We start from the raw sequence: 14541 nt of genomic DNA, 5'->3' as shown, positions 1-14541 counted from the left end.
CCCCAGGGCAGATGCAGTGGTTGCTGCCCTACACCAGCGAGGTGGGCCCGCAGAGAAGTGAAAACACACATGCAATACAAGTTGACGCATTAAAAAGACACAACACTTGGATCATTGGGGGCTTTCATCTAACTACAAGTAATTTCCTGTGACTGGAGGAGTTGATGTTAGAGAGGGAGAGCAGGCTGAGAGGAGGTTATGATGAGAGGGGTGAAAGATGAGCCTAAGCCACAGGTCAAGCAAGATCACTGAGGACTTTCTGATGGGTCAGGGCAGTGTTAGACTAGATCCTGAGGGCAATGGGTCACCACTATGACAAGTTACCCAATTTTTATTTCAAAAAGTTTAAAGTGATTAGCACGGGATCATCTTCCCTTCAGGCCTCAGGACTCCCTGTTTTTGCCTTGCCCACCTGTGTCCATGACAAAGTCTCCAGTTTCCCCTCAACACTTTTCTTGCCTCAGTGACTCCACCTGGAATACATTTCCCTCCTCCTTCCATTCAAGTTCTATTTCTTCCTTTGTGAATACTACTCTAGGCAGTATTTGTCCCAGCAGGAGGGAAATAGCCACACTGTGTGTCACTAGACTGTGGCCTGATAACAGGAACCTTGTTTATATTATCCAAATGTCCCCACTGCCTAGCATAGTACCGGTGTTCAATAGATGCTTACTGATTGGATCTAAATCCAAGCGCTTTTCATCAAACACTTTGCTCATATACTTTTCAATTTTATTAGTGGGTTTGATGAAGTAAGTCCTCTGATCACTGTCAAATATAGAAAGGCAATGGATTTCTATATTTGAATAGAGAATTCAGTGACAGGAAAGGCTTTTAGCACCCTTCAGAAAAGCATGTGCATATAGACTCAAGTTATCAAGAGGGAAAGGAAAATCATTTCTCTTCTGAAATATGCTTCAAGTCAGAGAATAACTTCTCATTCTTTACCAAATAAGTCATAATTCACATCTGGAAGGAGTTCCTTGTCATTCTTGGTTTCCTTAATCTTCAGAGGACTGTCTGCCAGGTTGTCAGGCCAGTTATAGTTATAAAGAGGCTTAATTTTTTTAATGTATGTAAGGCCAAATACTCTTCGTAAGATTTGTTTAAAATTTGAGGAGGTCAATTTATGGGATATTTCCTTAAAGACTCTGTAGGTAATTTCTGCTAACTCCCTGATCACAGGGTCTTCATCTCGAAGCACTGGGTCAATAGCTGTAAGAGCAGAAAGGTCTTTAGTTCAAGACATCTCTCTCCTGGTCTAGAAGCTCTAATCCTGTACAGCACTACAACCTTTCAGAGTCTCTCCTTCTCTTCTCTTGACCCCCTAATTTTCATTATTTTGACTAGAAGCATCCAGGAAGTTTTATCCACTATCCCCACCAGACCTCGATAAAAAAAAAAAAAAAAACAAAAAAAACACACAAAACAAAACAAAACAGGAATACTCACAAAATATTTAACAAATACCTATCATGTGCTGAGTAAATATATATAATATATATATTATATCATATATATATTCATGAAGAGGTTCAATAGTGCTCATAATAATGAAAAAAAGTTGGAATCAGTCTCAATGTTCAGCAACAGGGAACCATGTAAAAATTAGGCATATCATAAAATGAAATAGCACACATGTTAACATGAACCCATGTGTCTTGGCATGAACATATATGAAGAAGTGAAAGAGTTATACAACACTTATGATAGTTAAAAAATAAACATCTAATAGCTTTTATTCTTTAAATATATCTGAGATAATAGATATACCAAAATGCTAATATCATTCTATCCAGTTATGGGGCTTGCGGGAGTTATTTTCTTCTTAACAAAAAGAAGTAGAGAGAGGAAATCAGGACACATGTGGTAAAGAGAGAGGAAAAGGAGAAGGAAGTGAAGGAGGAGAGAAAGAAGAAAAAGATTGAGGAACATGGAGGCAGAATTTCCGTGCTTAGCGTTTGCAGGCAGTCAATAAGTATGTATCAAATAAACGAGTGAATGGGTGAGTTAGCAAGTGGAAAAGGAAAGAGGATAATGATGTGTCAGTGTAGGTTCATCAGTTGTAACAAACATGCCATGGTGGGGAGGTGTGTATGTGGGGGCAGAAGGCATCTGGGAAATCTGTGTACCTTCCTCTCAGTTTTGCTCTAAATCTAAACCTGCTCCAAAAAATAAAGTCTATGACACACACACAAAAAGGAAGGAAGGAAGGCTGCTACCATTTACTACCTCACTTGTCTGATCCTGGGGAGGATATAGAGGCTAAGAGAGAGATGCCAAAGATTCAGACATTTTGAGAGCAAACATTTTCCTTCTTTCATTCCCTCTGGTGCAAGTGTGCATTGCTGTCCTCTAAAATTCTCTGAGGGAAGGGACTTTGCTTTATTTGCTGCTATATGCTCCACAGCTGGAATAGTGCTGTCACATAGTAGATGCCAGAAAAATATTTGTTGGATAGGTGAATGAGTGAATAAATCTTCAACTCTGTAGTTTTTAAAGGTTCTAGGATCATAGTTAGGTCTCAAATAATGAGAGGGATAGTTAGATTTAAGTGCACACATATACAGAAAGGAAGGGAAGAAAGGAAAGGGAAAGGAACCAGGGAGGGAAAAGAAGAAAAGGTGCCCTCTAACCTAGTCCTTCCATTGATTCACCCTTACTCTCCTCTTCCCATCCCTCATACCATTACAGAACATATATGTGAACTGAATCACAAATAGTGAATTCACTTAGATTTATATATACAGATTTCACCATAACTTCAACACTTACCATCAAGCATGACTTCAATTTCTTCTCTGAGCAGTAAATGGCTGCCTAATTTTGTCAAGTACCCTGTGCACAAAGTAAAAATAAAGTTACCCCAAAATACATTATGAAAATGCCTCTATCTGGCTCCCTTTATAGCTTTCTCCAAAGCAAAGCATCTCTAGATTATCCTTAATACATCTTTCAGTGCTATCAAATAATTATTATTTAATGAAACTCTTTATTGGGATATATTTATGTGTATAAATGTGCACAAATCATAATTAGTCTAGTCTCTTGCCTGTTTTTATATTGAGTTGTCTTTTATTTATACATCTGTAGGCATTTTTATTCAGGATACTAATCATACTAATCTTTTTTTAATGTTACATGACATAAATATCTCCTTCTACTTTGGGGCTAAACTTTTCCATTTGTATTTTTTCTAATATATTATATATATTATATTAATATATATATATATATATATATATATATATATATATATATATATATAACAGAAGCTCTAATTTTAATGCAGTCCATTCACCATCTCTTTATTTAGGGTTAGTGAATTTTGGAGTCTGGATAGGAAATCTTTGCTGTTTCAAGGTTATATTGATGTTCTACCTATATTTTCCTCTAGAAGCTTTATTGTTTTACCTTTTACTCATTGGGATTGTAGACTTGTAATTATGCTGCATAAAGTAGGAGTCAATATTTTTTATATACCTGTGTAATTAACCCAGTACCACTAAAAGAAAATCCATCCTTTCCCTACTGCTGTGCAGAGTCACTTATAAGTTGTGTGGGGGTCAGTGTTCTGGCTTCATTCTATCATCTTTGTCAATTTGATGAATGGAAACATTTCATCATTTCAATGTGCATCACTTTTTTGATGAAGTTATGAAAATTTCACTTTTCTGAGCCAAATAATTTTTATCATGTTCAGCGTCCATATTTCTAACTAGTTGTCTTTTCTTATGATTGTATAGAATCTTTGGACAGGAAGAACCACCCTTCATTTGTGGTGTCATAAGTATTTCATCTCAGTTTGGTTTTTCACTCTGTTTATAGTGGTTTTGCCCTGTAGAAATATTTACTTTTTTCATAGATGGTCAATCTTTTCTTCTGGTTCCTAGATTTGACTTTTACCTTGGAAAGATCTACCCACTACATTATTTTTTTTAAAAGATTTTATTTGTTTATTCATGAGGGACACAGAGAGAGGCGGAGACATAGGCAGAGGGAGAAACAGGCTCTCTGTGAGTAGCCTGATATGGGACTGAATCCCAGGACCCTGGGATCACGACCTAAGCCAAAGGCAGATGCTCAATCACTGGGCCACCCAGGTACCCCTCACTGCATGATTACAAAGCAAATTCTTCCATACTATTCTAATTTTGCTTGTCATTATTATGGTTTTATTTTCAACATTTGAGCCTTTGACTATCTTGAATTTATTTAAAGTAAGAAGTAAGATAGGAATAAAATAAATTTTTAAAATTCCAGATGGTTCACCAGGTGTCCCCAAGCTGTATAAGGAATATTCTATATTTTCATCGTTGAAGCCAATGATTCATTTTAAAGTATTGCATGTTTTTATGGTTATTTCTGGATGGTATTTTGTTCTATTTGTTTTTCTATTCATTCCCTGTGATTTTAAGCACCGTAGCTATATTAATAACTGATACAGCTAGTCCTCTCTGTCTCTGTCTCTTTTTTTTGTCAGAATTTACCAGATATTCTTGTGTGTTAAATTCTACATTAATTTTAGAATCAATATGTCACTTTTGAGAAAAGAAAGCCCTACTGATATTTATTTATTTATTTATTTATTTATTTATTTATTTATTTATGATTTTATTTATTTGAGAGAGAGAGAGGGAGGAAGAGAGAGAGCACAGAGGGAGAAGGAGAAGCAGACTCCTCGCTGTGTAGGGATTTCCCCTGGCAGGGCTCAATCCCAGGAACCCTGAGATCAAGACCTGAGCTGAAGGCAGATGCTTAACCAACTGAGCCACCCAGGCACCTGCTATTGATATCTTAATTGGAATTTCATTCTGTGCATAGATTTCATGTACATTTTAAATTTTGATTCTTTCTTTCCCCAAAATATTTACACCTTTCTATTTATTCAATCTTATTCGTGTCTTTCAGTAGTATTTGCAAGTTTTTATTTCATAGAAATATTGTGTATATTTTAGTTTCTTTCTGAATCTCCCTTCCTTCCTTCAGTCTGTCCATATTTCTTCCTTCCTTGCTCATCTCCCTACCTCCCCCTGGGACTCTTTCTTTCTTGCCTTCATTCCTTTCACCCCTCTTCCCTTCCTTTCTTCTTCTTTCCTCTCTCCCCTTTTCTTTCTACTTAGGATTTTGTAGACACAAGTCTACTGTATTTTAGGGTTGAATACTGAAGATTTACTAATGACAGATTTACTATTTTGTGATTTATAGGTGACTTTTTTTGTCTTCCCAAAATGCTCATTCATTCATTATTGTGAAGTTCCATAACTTTATTAGGAAATGTCTTAAAGTTGTATTCTGTATAAAATGTTTCTTGAAAAATTATTTACCACTTCAGTGTATTTAATCAAGTCTTTTTTTATTTCTTAAATTATATTTGAATCCTTTTTCTGTTCTAATAATTTTTCTTCTTCCAGGATATCATTTATGCGTATTTGCATTTCTTTTTGTTTTAAAGATTTTATTTATTCATTCATGAGAGACACAGAGAGAGAGATAGAGGCAGAGACCTAGACAGAGGGAGAAGCAGGCTTCATGCAAGAAGCCCGATGGGGGACTCAATCCAGGGACTCCAGGATCATGCCCCGGGCTGAAGGCAGATGCTCAGCCGCTGAGCCACCCAGGCATCCCTATGCATTTCTTTTTAATTTAAATTCAAGTTAGCATATAATGTAGTGTTTCAGGAGTAGAATTTAATGATTCATCACTTATATATAAACACCCTGTGCTCATTACAAGTGCCCTCTTTAATGCCCATCACCCAGTTACCCCTTGCTCCCACCCATCTCCTCTCCAGCAACTCTCAGTTTGTTTCCTATATTTAAGAATCTCTTATGATTTGTCTTCCTCTCTGTTTTTATCTATTTTATTTTTCCTTCCCTTGCCTTATGTTCATCTGTTTTGTTTCTTAAATTCCATGAGTGGAATTTCATTTTTAATACAAAAATCATAATCATATGATATTTGCCTTTATCTGACTTACTTTGCTTAGCATAATACACTCTAGTTCCATCCACATTGTTGTAAATAGCAAGATTTCATTCTTTTTGATCACTAAGTAATATTCCATTGCATATATAAAAATATTTTATTATATGTTTTACATATATATTGTGTATACTTTATTTTATATATTTTATACATACTTTATTTTATATATATTATATATATAATATATATATATATATTATATATATACACATATATATAAAATCTTTATCCATTCATCAATTGATGGACATTTGGGCTCTTTCCGTAATTTGACTATTGTTGATAGTGCTGCTATAAACATTGGGATTCATGTGCCCTTTGGATCACCATTTTTGTATCCTTTGGATAAATACCCCATAGTGCAATTGCTGTGTCATAGGGTAGTTCAGTTTTTAACTTTTTGAGTAACCTCCATATTGTTTTTCAGAGTAGCTGCATCATTTTGCATTCCCACCAACAGTACAAAAGAGTTCCCTTTTTTCCACATCCTGTTGTTTCCTGAGTTGTTAGTTTTAGCCATTCTGACAGGTGTGAGGTGGTATCACATTATGGTTTTTATTTGTATTTCCCTCATGATGACTCATGTCTTTTATTTATCTTCCATATCTTTTACTGTCCCTTAATTTTTCAAACTGTTTTTTGCTGGTTTTTATTCCCTTTGCTAGCATTTCTCAGCCCTGTACTCCTTGTCTTTTACTAGGTTATCAACAATATATATTTTCTCTTTTGCTGGTCATAGTGTACTTTTTAACAATGCTTACATATTTTTTTTATACTTCCCCTCATACTTGGAAAGCTTATTTTTCCTGAGCTACCATTATCCCATCATATATTTGTGTGTGTTTGTAACTATATCTTAGATCTTTATATAAAAAAAATTTTGGATTCATGGAAATATACATTAGGATTTTTATCTGATCTGTAGAAACATTTTCTAAACTTTCTTTTTTCTTTTTTCCTCCACTTCCCCCCTGAAAATATCTCTGTAGAAAGAAAATGCTTTTTTTTTTCTTTATGACAAACAGAGAGAGAGAGAGAAAGGCAGAGTCACAAGCAGAGGGAGAAGCAGGCTCCATGCAGGGAGCCTGACAAGGGACTGGATCCCAGGTCTCCAGGATCACACCCCGGGCCGAAGGTGGTGCCAAAACCACTGGGCCACCAGGGTTGCCCAGATAATGCTTTTTTAAATTACTTATTTTTGGGTCTTGCAATATTATAGACAGAGGAGTGTTTGTTGAAAGTTCAGGGTAGGATCCAGGAGATCAGGAACTCTTTATGGTTTGAAATAAAGCTCTTATGACACAGGGTTTTCTGTATGTTGTGTTCCCTTACTTCTCTAAGATCAACATAGATGAGGAGCTGTAGTGATGATCATAGTTTAGTTTGTCTTCTACCTTGACTGACAGACTCCTCTCCATAATACAACATGACTGTATTTCCTCAGTTCTTGGTGGCCCTGCCACTCCATAATGCCTAATACGGTCAAGGAAAGGGTCACTATCAAATTGGGAATCACTTCCTGTAATTCCAAATAAAGGTTTATTAATTTTGATTTTTATGGTGCGAATCTAATGGGAAAAAACGTTCTGGTCAGGTTTGCTCAAGACCAAAAATTTTAGTTGTCTTCTGTTGGAATAATCCTGCATTTCCCTTCCCCACAACATTTTAAAAAACTGTTGGATTTGTTAGCATTTCCTCAAGTGTTGTAGTTTGTGGTTACAGAAGTCCATATTTTATTAAAGATGGTATTTGTATTTTTCATATTCTTATTTTTGGGGTAGTGATTTTTAAGCAGTGAAGGGAGATAATTAGTAATAGCTTGCCACTATCTTAAAATTTGAGATTCATCCTGTTGGATACACTTTGTATAATAATTTTATCACATAGCAATACTCACTGCATTATAAAATACAACTTTGTTCTAATCACATGCATTAACTTCTATTCATAGATATCATCATGGTAGGTGCTGTCCATCATAAAGAAAATTTATATTTTTTAAGAAAGACTTTCAGCTGCTACCCCATTCTGTACCTTTTAAGGAAATTAGACAATGAGAATTGAATTTTCCTTACCTATTAAAATAATTGATGCTCTTCTCAGATATATTCGGGAGCTTCTCAGGAATCCCAAGGTATCAGATATCAAATTTGTAATGTAGCTTTCATGAGAAATAAGCTGAGAATAAAATGAGAGAAAATACAAATAAAATGAGGGAAAATGAGGGAATTATTGGAAAACGCACATTTGCTCCCTCTGGAGAAGCTTCCAGAAAAAAGAGCTTGGTTGCTTATAGCAAATCAGGACCAATTTAAAACGAGGGGATAGAAATTTCTTTACTTTTTTGTTTGTTGATGTTATTCAGTTGATTATATGATTCCCAAGCCCAACTTTGTGTTTCCAACCTTTATTTAGCATTCCTCCATTCCCACTTGTCTATCACTGCAGTTCATACTAGTTTTCAGAAATGGTGGCAAAGTAATTTCAGTTTTGCTTTTGGTGATCTGAAATGCTGTTCCTATCTTTATAAGCATCCATACATCAAAGCAGGTGAGTTGTAGAAAGAAAATTAGAAATGATCAATGTCAGAGAAGAGGAAGTAGAAAATTTAATTTTTTTCTGGTCTTAAGCCCTAACTGTAATTACTCACATGTTATCTTCACAGTCTTTCTCTGGGATCCACTCTTGTCCCTGCCAAACCTTTCATCCCTTGGAATCGCCTTTAGAACTATTTCTGTAACTCTTATGGTAGTAAGCACTACGGGGTTACTTACGAGATTGTTACAGATGTTGAGCACCACCAGCTCAAAATAGCAATGTTTGTCCTTGAGCAAATACAATGTTGACCAATTTAATTCTGAGGCACAGATTTTCAATGTGTATTTACATGCCTGTGAAGTAGAAAAAAATAACTGAGGATCTGTCCATCTGATGTTACATAAAACACTGCAGTTTTCTGCAAAACTAAGACAAACAAGATTTCAGGACTCACTTTAGCTACTCTTATCTCTGTGTCCTCCAAAAACAGGATCAGAGGCACCAAGCCTCCAGGAACCATATCATTCAGTATCCATGGGTACTGACTCATATCCTTGAGTAATTCACCAAAGTGGTAAATGGCCATACTCCGAATGCCTCCATTACTCTAGAATATGCACACAGAAAAAGGCTTCATTGGAAGATATCATGAGAGTTTTTTTCTTTATGCAGTGGGAAATCTGTATCTCATTTTTGTGTATATGTTTAAATATATTTACATGTATATATATATATATATATTCCATGTAGATATATGTACATACATATATATAATTATTATTATCATCTATTTTTATAAAAGATTCACCTTGGTCTAAGCAGTCAGCTCTTTATTAAAAAAATAAAGATGTGCTTACCAAAATTCAGAATGTGTTATAAAAATTCCCTGTGAACAGTGTTTCTTAAATTTAAGAAGGCAGTATTTAATAATGTCCTAAAAATATAAACTGGGATAATCCATATATCTTGGAAGTAATTTCTATAAAGGTACTTAAAGTATGGTAATATGGTGTATTCGAATACTGGAGGTCTTTGCAGACTGCCATTGAATACCAATGGGAGCTCTTTACATACTGGCATAGAACCAGGTTTCTAAGAGCTTGCTTATGTCAGATAGGAAAGTTATGGGATTATTAAGAGCTAGAAGAGAAAAACTGGAAGTTAAAGATTAATTTTTAAAAATATAATACCACTTTTTAGTTTTTAGGAAATGTTCATGGGTTCATTAAATTTTTTCCCTTTTTGTTCTCAGGAATATATCAGATATATTCCCAACAAGATACAAATGGCTAATATACTTTCTTATGTCCCCTGGGAAGGGACATAAGAAAGTACATCAAAGTGGATCAAAGTGAAAACCTAAAGCAGTCATCATCAAATCACGTCCTAGGCACTGGAAAGCTGATGCAAATGAGCAAAGCTGGCATTTAAACAAAGCATGGAAATGAGGGAGGCTAAGACAAAGGAAAGCTCTGACCTCTCTCAGAGAAGGCACCCAGTTCCTGCAGATTGTTGCCAAGTAGGTTTGTGGGCTCCAATATTCTCAAACCTTCTGGACTTTCATTTACAATTCAGATTTCTGTGAGAAATCTTTCAGTTTAAAAATATTGGACTTATATTATTTGAGAGTCAAACTCATGACACCTGCAAGATGCATTCATCTGTGAGCTGTTTGTATCATTGGGCTACAGTAAGATATGCTAACCATCGAAAGCCTATCTGGACTAGTGGAAAGAGCTTTAAAGTGCCCCACACCTGCTGAAATCCCAGTTTCATCCCTCATAGATTGAGTTAAGCTTGAGCAAGTTATTATTTTTCTTTTCTTTTTAATTTTTTCTCATTTGCAATTTTATTATTTAAGATTTTATTTATTTATTTATTCATGAGAGACACACACACACACAGAGGCAGAGACATAGCAGAGAGAGAAGCAGGCTCCATGCAGGGAGCCTGATGTGGGACTCCATTCTGGGACTCCAGGATCACAACCTGAGTCTAAGGTAGACGCTCAACCCCTGAGCCACCCAGGCATCCCCTCATTTGCAATTTTAATCAAAGTAATGATATGAATCGCAATATTCATAGTTTTTTCATTTCTTTCTTATAAGCACCACATTTTAATATCTAAGTCATCTTTTTGGTAAATATTAAGAACTTTCCTCCAGAACAAAACAATGATATTAATTCCTCCAAACAATCAAATTTGAAGTCTACCAAAACAAAAACAAAAAACACTTCCTCCTACAAAAAAAAGTATTGAAAAGCACATTCTAGGAGTTCAGTGCAAATATTTAATTAAATAATAATTAAAATAAAAAAATAAATAAACAAATAATTTTTAAAAAAGGAAAATTTGAAGGAATTCACAATCAATTGCCTGACTCATTTTGATGTCATGTACAGCATTTGAAGGTCTGGAAGGCTGTTTGTAGCACACATAATTCAGGAATACTGGTCTTTAAGGTTTAGCTTTCTTCCAAACAGTGTAAAATACCCACAAGTCTAAGTTTGAAGTAACATATAGGAACTCCTTAGAGAATTTCACAGGACAATACAGATGCCTGCTCTGTTCTTCATAGAGTGGCAGGGCTTCCCTCAAACTGACAGCCTCTGTAAAATATTTCCCATCTTGTTTCAGTAATTTCACTGAGAGGTCAAGTATCAGTCTGAGAAACTGTGGGATCTTCTTCTGAAGATATGGGGATTGGAACGGTTGTCAAATCATTAATCACATAGTCAAACTCTCTCCCTTCTTTGGTTTATCTCTTGGATACTGGAATACAGTTTTCTATTAGAATCTAAGAGAAATCTCCTTTAAGATTGTGTAAGACATCACCACATTTTTTTTTTTCCATTTGTTTTTATTGAAGTTCGATTTCCCAACATATGGTATAACAACCAGTGCTTATCCCATCAAGTGCCCACCTCATTGCCCATCACCCAGTTACCCCAAAGCCCTGCCAACCTCTCCTTCCTCAACCCTTTGTTCCTTTCCCAGTTAGGAGTCTCCCATGGTTTGTCTCCCTCTCTAATTTTTCCCACTCATGTACTTCTTACATTGATCCTTCTGAGCAATCTCTACCATAGTGACCATCTTTGGTTTTGGTTTGACTATTTCATCTAATATGCCCCATTTCTGCCCCCTGGGAATCAGTGCCTCTTTGCCACTTTAGTCTTTTCCTACTGCCCAGATGGCCTGGGTATACCCAAATCACTCTCTGCCAGAGTAACATTGCTAAGGATGAGGAGATTTCCAAATTGCTTCAATTGTAGGATTTTAATGTTTTCATAAGGTGATTCTCCATCATACACCACTTCATCTATGCCTTACTCAACCAGGTGACCATCAGCGGTGGGCCAGAATCTCTAGATCGCTGCTCCTCGAACCACTTCACACGTCCACTACTGTCTTGACTCAATTCTTTCATTCTTTCTTCTGTGTTTTCAAAAGACTTGGTGGTAACTCTGAAAGTCTGACAGTATCAATCCATGTAGGTAAATTCTCAAATCAGTAAAGCTGCCATTTTTGTTTATGTAGGTCTCTAAATAACTGTGGTCTTGCCAGGTGTGTACTGACTCCGTCATCCCTCACTCCTGGAAAATGTACTGGCGGCCTTTTGGAATGGTTTCAGCATCAGCTTTAGTGTAGAGCTTGAAGTCCATCGTGTATGCGGTGCTAGTGCTCTAGGGTGGCAAAGTCCTTTGTGGTGCCTGAGGGAGGCCGCTGCCAGAGACTGGAGGCTGCATGTCTACCATTTGTTTTTCTTTTCATATGAAAAAAACACAGTATTATAGTTTCATTAATATCCTAATATTCTTCAAACACTCTACCTCCAAGGAATGACTTAAGGTAAATTGATATTTGGTAATTTTCTCTTCTCTCTGATTTTGTTTCTTTTCATTTGGTGTGGTTTGATTATTTATTGAGTTTAGTTTATGTTTTTTTTCCCCTAAGTGATTTCCTTTTGAAAATAATTTTTTACATGGATATTCTAACTACTTCTTAGCTGTATGAACTTGGCCAAATATTCACTTCTCTTTGCTTCATTTTCTTTGTATGTAAACTGGATGATAGTAATAGACTTGTTTAGAGAATTATGTGAGATAGTGCATGTAAGTCCCTTAGAATAGTGACTAGTCCTTAGTCAATGCTCAATAAATCCAGCCACCATTATTATTACTATTATCATTACATCCTTTTGAAAATAATTCTTACCATTAAATTATTTCTTTCTATAGCTTAATAATATTGTGCCCCTCTTCAATGAATTCTGAATAATTAAGTACCTACAACTTTGGGGAAAATAATTTGGTATAAAATAATTCTCTGATTCACAAAAAATTCACTATAGAATTCTTTACAAATAAATATTCCTGGGCAGCCCCAGTGGCTTAGCAGTTTAGTGCCACCTTTAGCCCAGGGTGTGATCCTGGAGTCTCAGCATCAAGTCCCTCCTCAGGCTCCCTGCATGCAGCCTGCTTCTCCCTCTGCCTGTGTCTCTGCCTCTCTCTCTCTCTCTCTCTGTCTCTCATGAATAAATGAATAAAATCCTTTAAAAAAATAAATAAATATTCCATATGGCATACCAAAGTGTCTTTGCTTATTAAAATATGTTACTATCAGCCAACATTTCTGGAATACATTCACCATATAAAACATGTTTTCAAAATTCACAACGTTTTGATGAAAGACCTTTTAATTCGAGTTTTATAGGATAATAGCAAACACTTTGGGGGCATTACATAAGTCATCTCTAATGCCCATAATATACCTGCTACTCTCTCTATTTTATAGGTGGGAAGACTGAAGCAGTAAGAAACTGAATCACTTGCTTTAGATTTTGCAGCTAGGAGGAGCCAGAATAGGGATTTGAACCCAGGCAGTCCAGATCTAGGGTTAGGTAAGATTTAGCCCCTAAGCTACAATTCCTCTTTCATCCAAAGACAGAGGCTACTCTTTGATTCTCCTTTCTCATGGACAAACTTTTCTAGGTTCTCATAGAATAGTTATGTGTGTGTGTGTGTGTGTGTGTGTGTGCATATGTGCATATGTGTCTATATGTGTATATAGACAGTACTTATTTGACTAATATTGCCTCTGGAGAAGAAATGGTAGCTCTGAACAAAATAACTATCCTCTGTTGATTTATTCTGAAATGTAGTTATCATTGCCTCAGCTGGGGCTTCAGATTAACTATAAAACTTAATAATTTTACATATCTAATTGTAGTAACTCACATGATCCATCAGAGGATAGTAGCTGGAAGCAATTCTAGTAGACAAAGAGGAATAGGTAGCCTTGTTCAGTTTTCCTAAAAGTTTTCGAAGGGTGAGTAAGGCCCAAATTATAACAGTCTTGTCTTTTGAAAGGAAGGCATCTAAGATGGATATTAATAAGCTGCAGACATTTTCTACCTATATATAAAAGAGGAAAATAGTTGGATTTTGGAATGAGGAAACTTGAGGTAGCAGTTGGCACACACACGTCTGAGTTTGGGCAGCGTGCAGTTTTGTGCTCGGCTTCTCTCTCAGAAATCAATTGTCAAGAATTTTGTAAGCTGATTGTTAGAACAGACTTACTTATAGAGAACAAACCGATGGCTGCCAGAGGGGAGGTGGGTGAAACAGGTGAAGGGGATTAAGAGTTCGCTTATCTTGAGGAGCTTTGAGGAATATATAGAATATATAGAATTGTTGAGTCACTACATAGTATGCCTGAAACTAATATAACACTGGAGGTTAACTACACTGGAGTTAAAATGAAAAAGTCACCATTAAAATAAGTTTTAGAAGTCTAGAAAGAAATAAAACAAAGTAATAAATATTCGAAACTTGTCAGTTCCCATTTCTCCTGCTCCATTTTACTCTTATATACCCTTGTGGTTATTTACATGTATTATATCTGTATTGCAAGAATATTACATAGTAATGCACTACCATGCATCCCCAGTTCTATGTTTAATGATGTCCCTTTGATAGCTTGAAACCAGCCATGATGAGAATACACCAGAGCAA

The 14541-nt window shown here is 35.8% G+C and overlaps 1 protein-coding gene and 1 pseudogene across 1 annotated transcript in view; both read right to left on the bottom strand.

Moving 5' to 3' along the window:
* Positions 1–911: 911 nt before the first annotated feature.
* Positions 912–14541, bottom strand: part of MROH9 (maestro heat like repeat family member 9) — a 149028-nt gene continuing 135398 nt past the window's right edge. Inside the window, exons 15-20 of the mRNA XM_072733735.1 lie at positions 13765–13937; positions 8981–9133; positions 8763–8879; positions 8064–8166; positions 2776–2838; positions 912–1215 (exon numbers count right to left, since the gene is read on the bottom strand). Coding sequence (XP_072589836.1) covers positions 938–1215; positions 2776–2838; positions 8064–8166; positions 8763–8879; positions 8981–9133; positions 13765–13937 — 887 coding nt within the window. The 3' untranslated portion in view covers positions 912–937. The remainder of the gene's footprint in view (positions 1216–2775; positions 2839–8063; positions 8167–8762; positions 8880–8980; positions 9134–13764; positions 13938–14541) is intronic.
* Positions 10985–12189, bottom strand: LOC112923449 (spermine synthase pseudogene; annotated as a pseudogene).

The sequence above is a fragment of the Vulpes vulpes genome, chromosome 13, assembly GCF_048418805.1.
Source record: "Vulpes vulpes isolate BD-2025 chromosome 13, VulVul3, whole genome shotgun sequence".
Lineage (NCBI taxonomy): Eukaryota > Metazoa > Chordata > Mammalia > Carnivora > Canidae > Vulpes > Vulpes vulpes.
The sequence above is the reverse complement of the archived record's forward strand: the minus strand, read 5'-3'. Positions and strand labels throughout refer to the sequence as shown.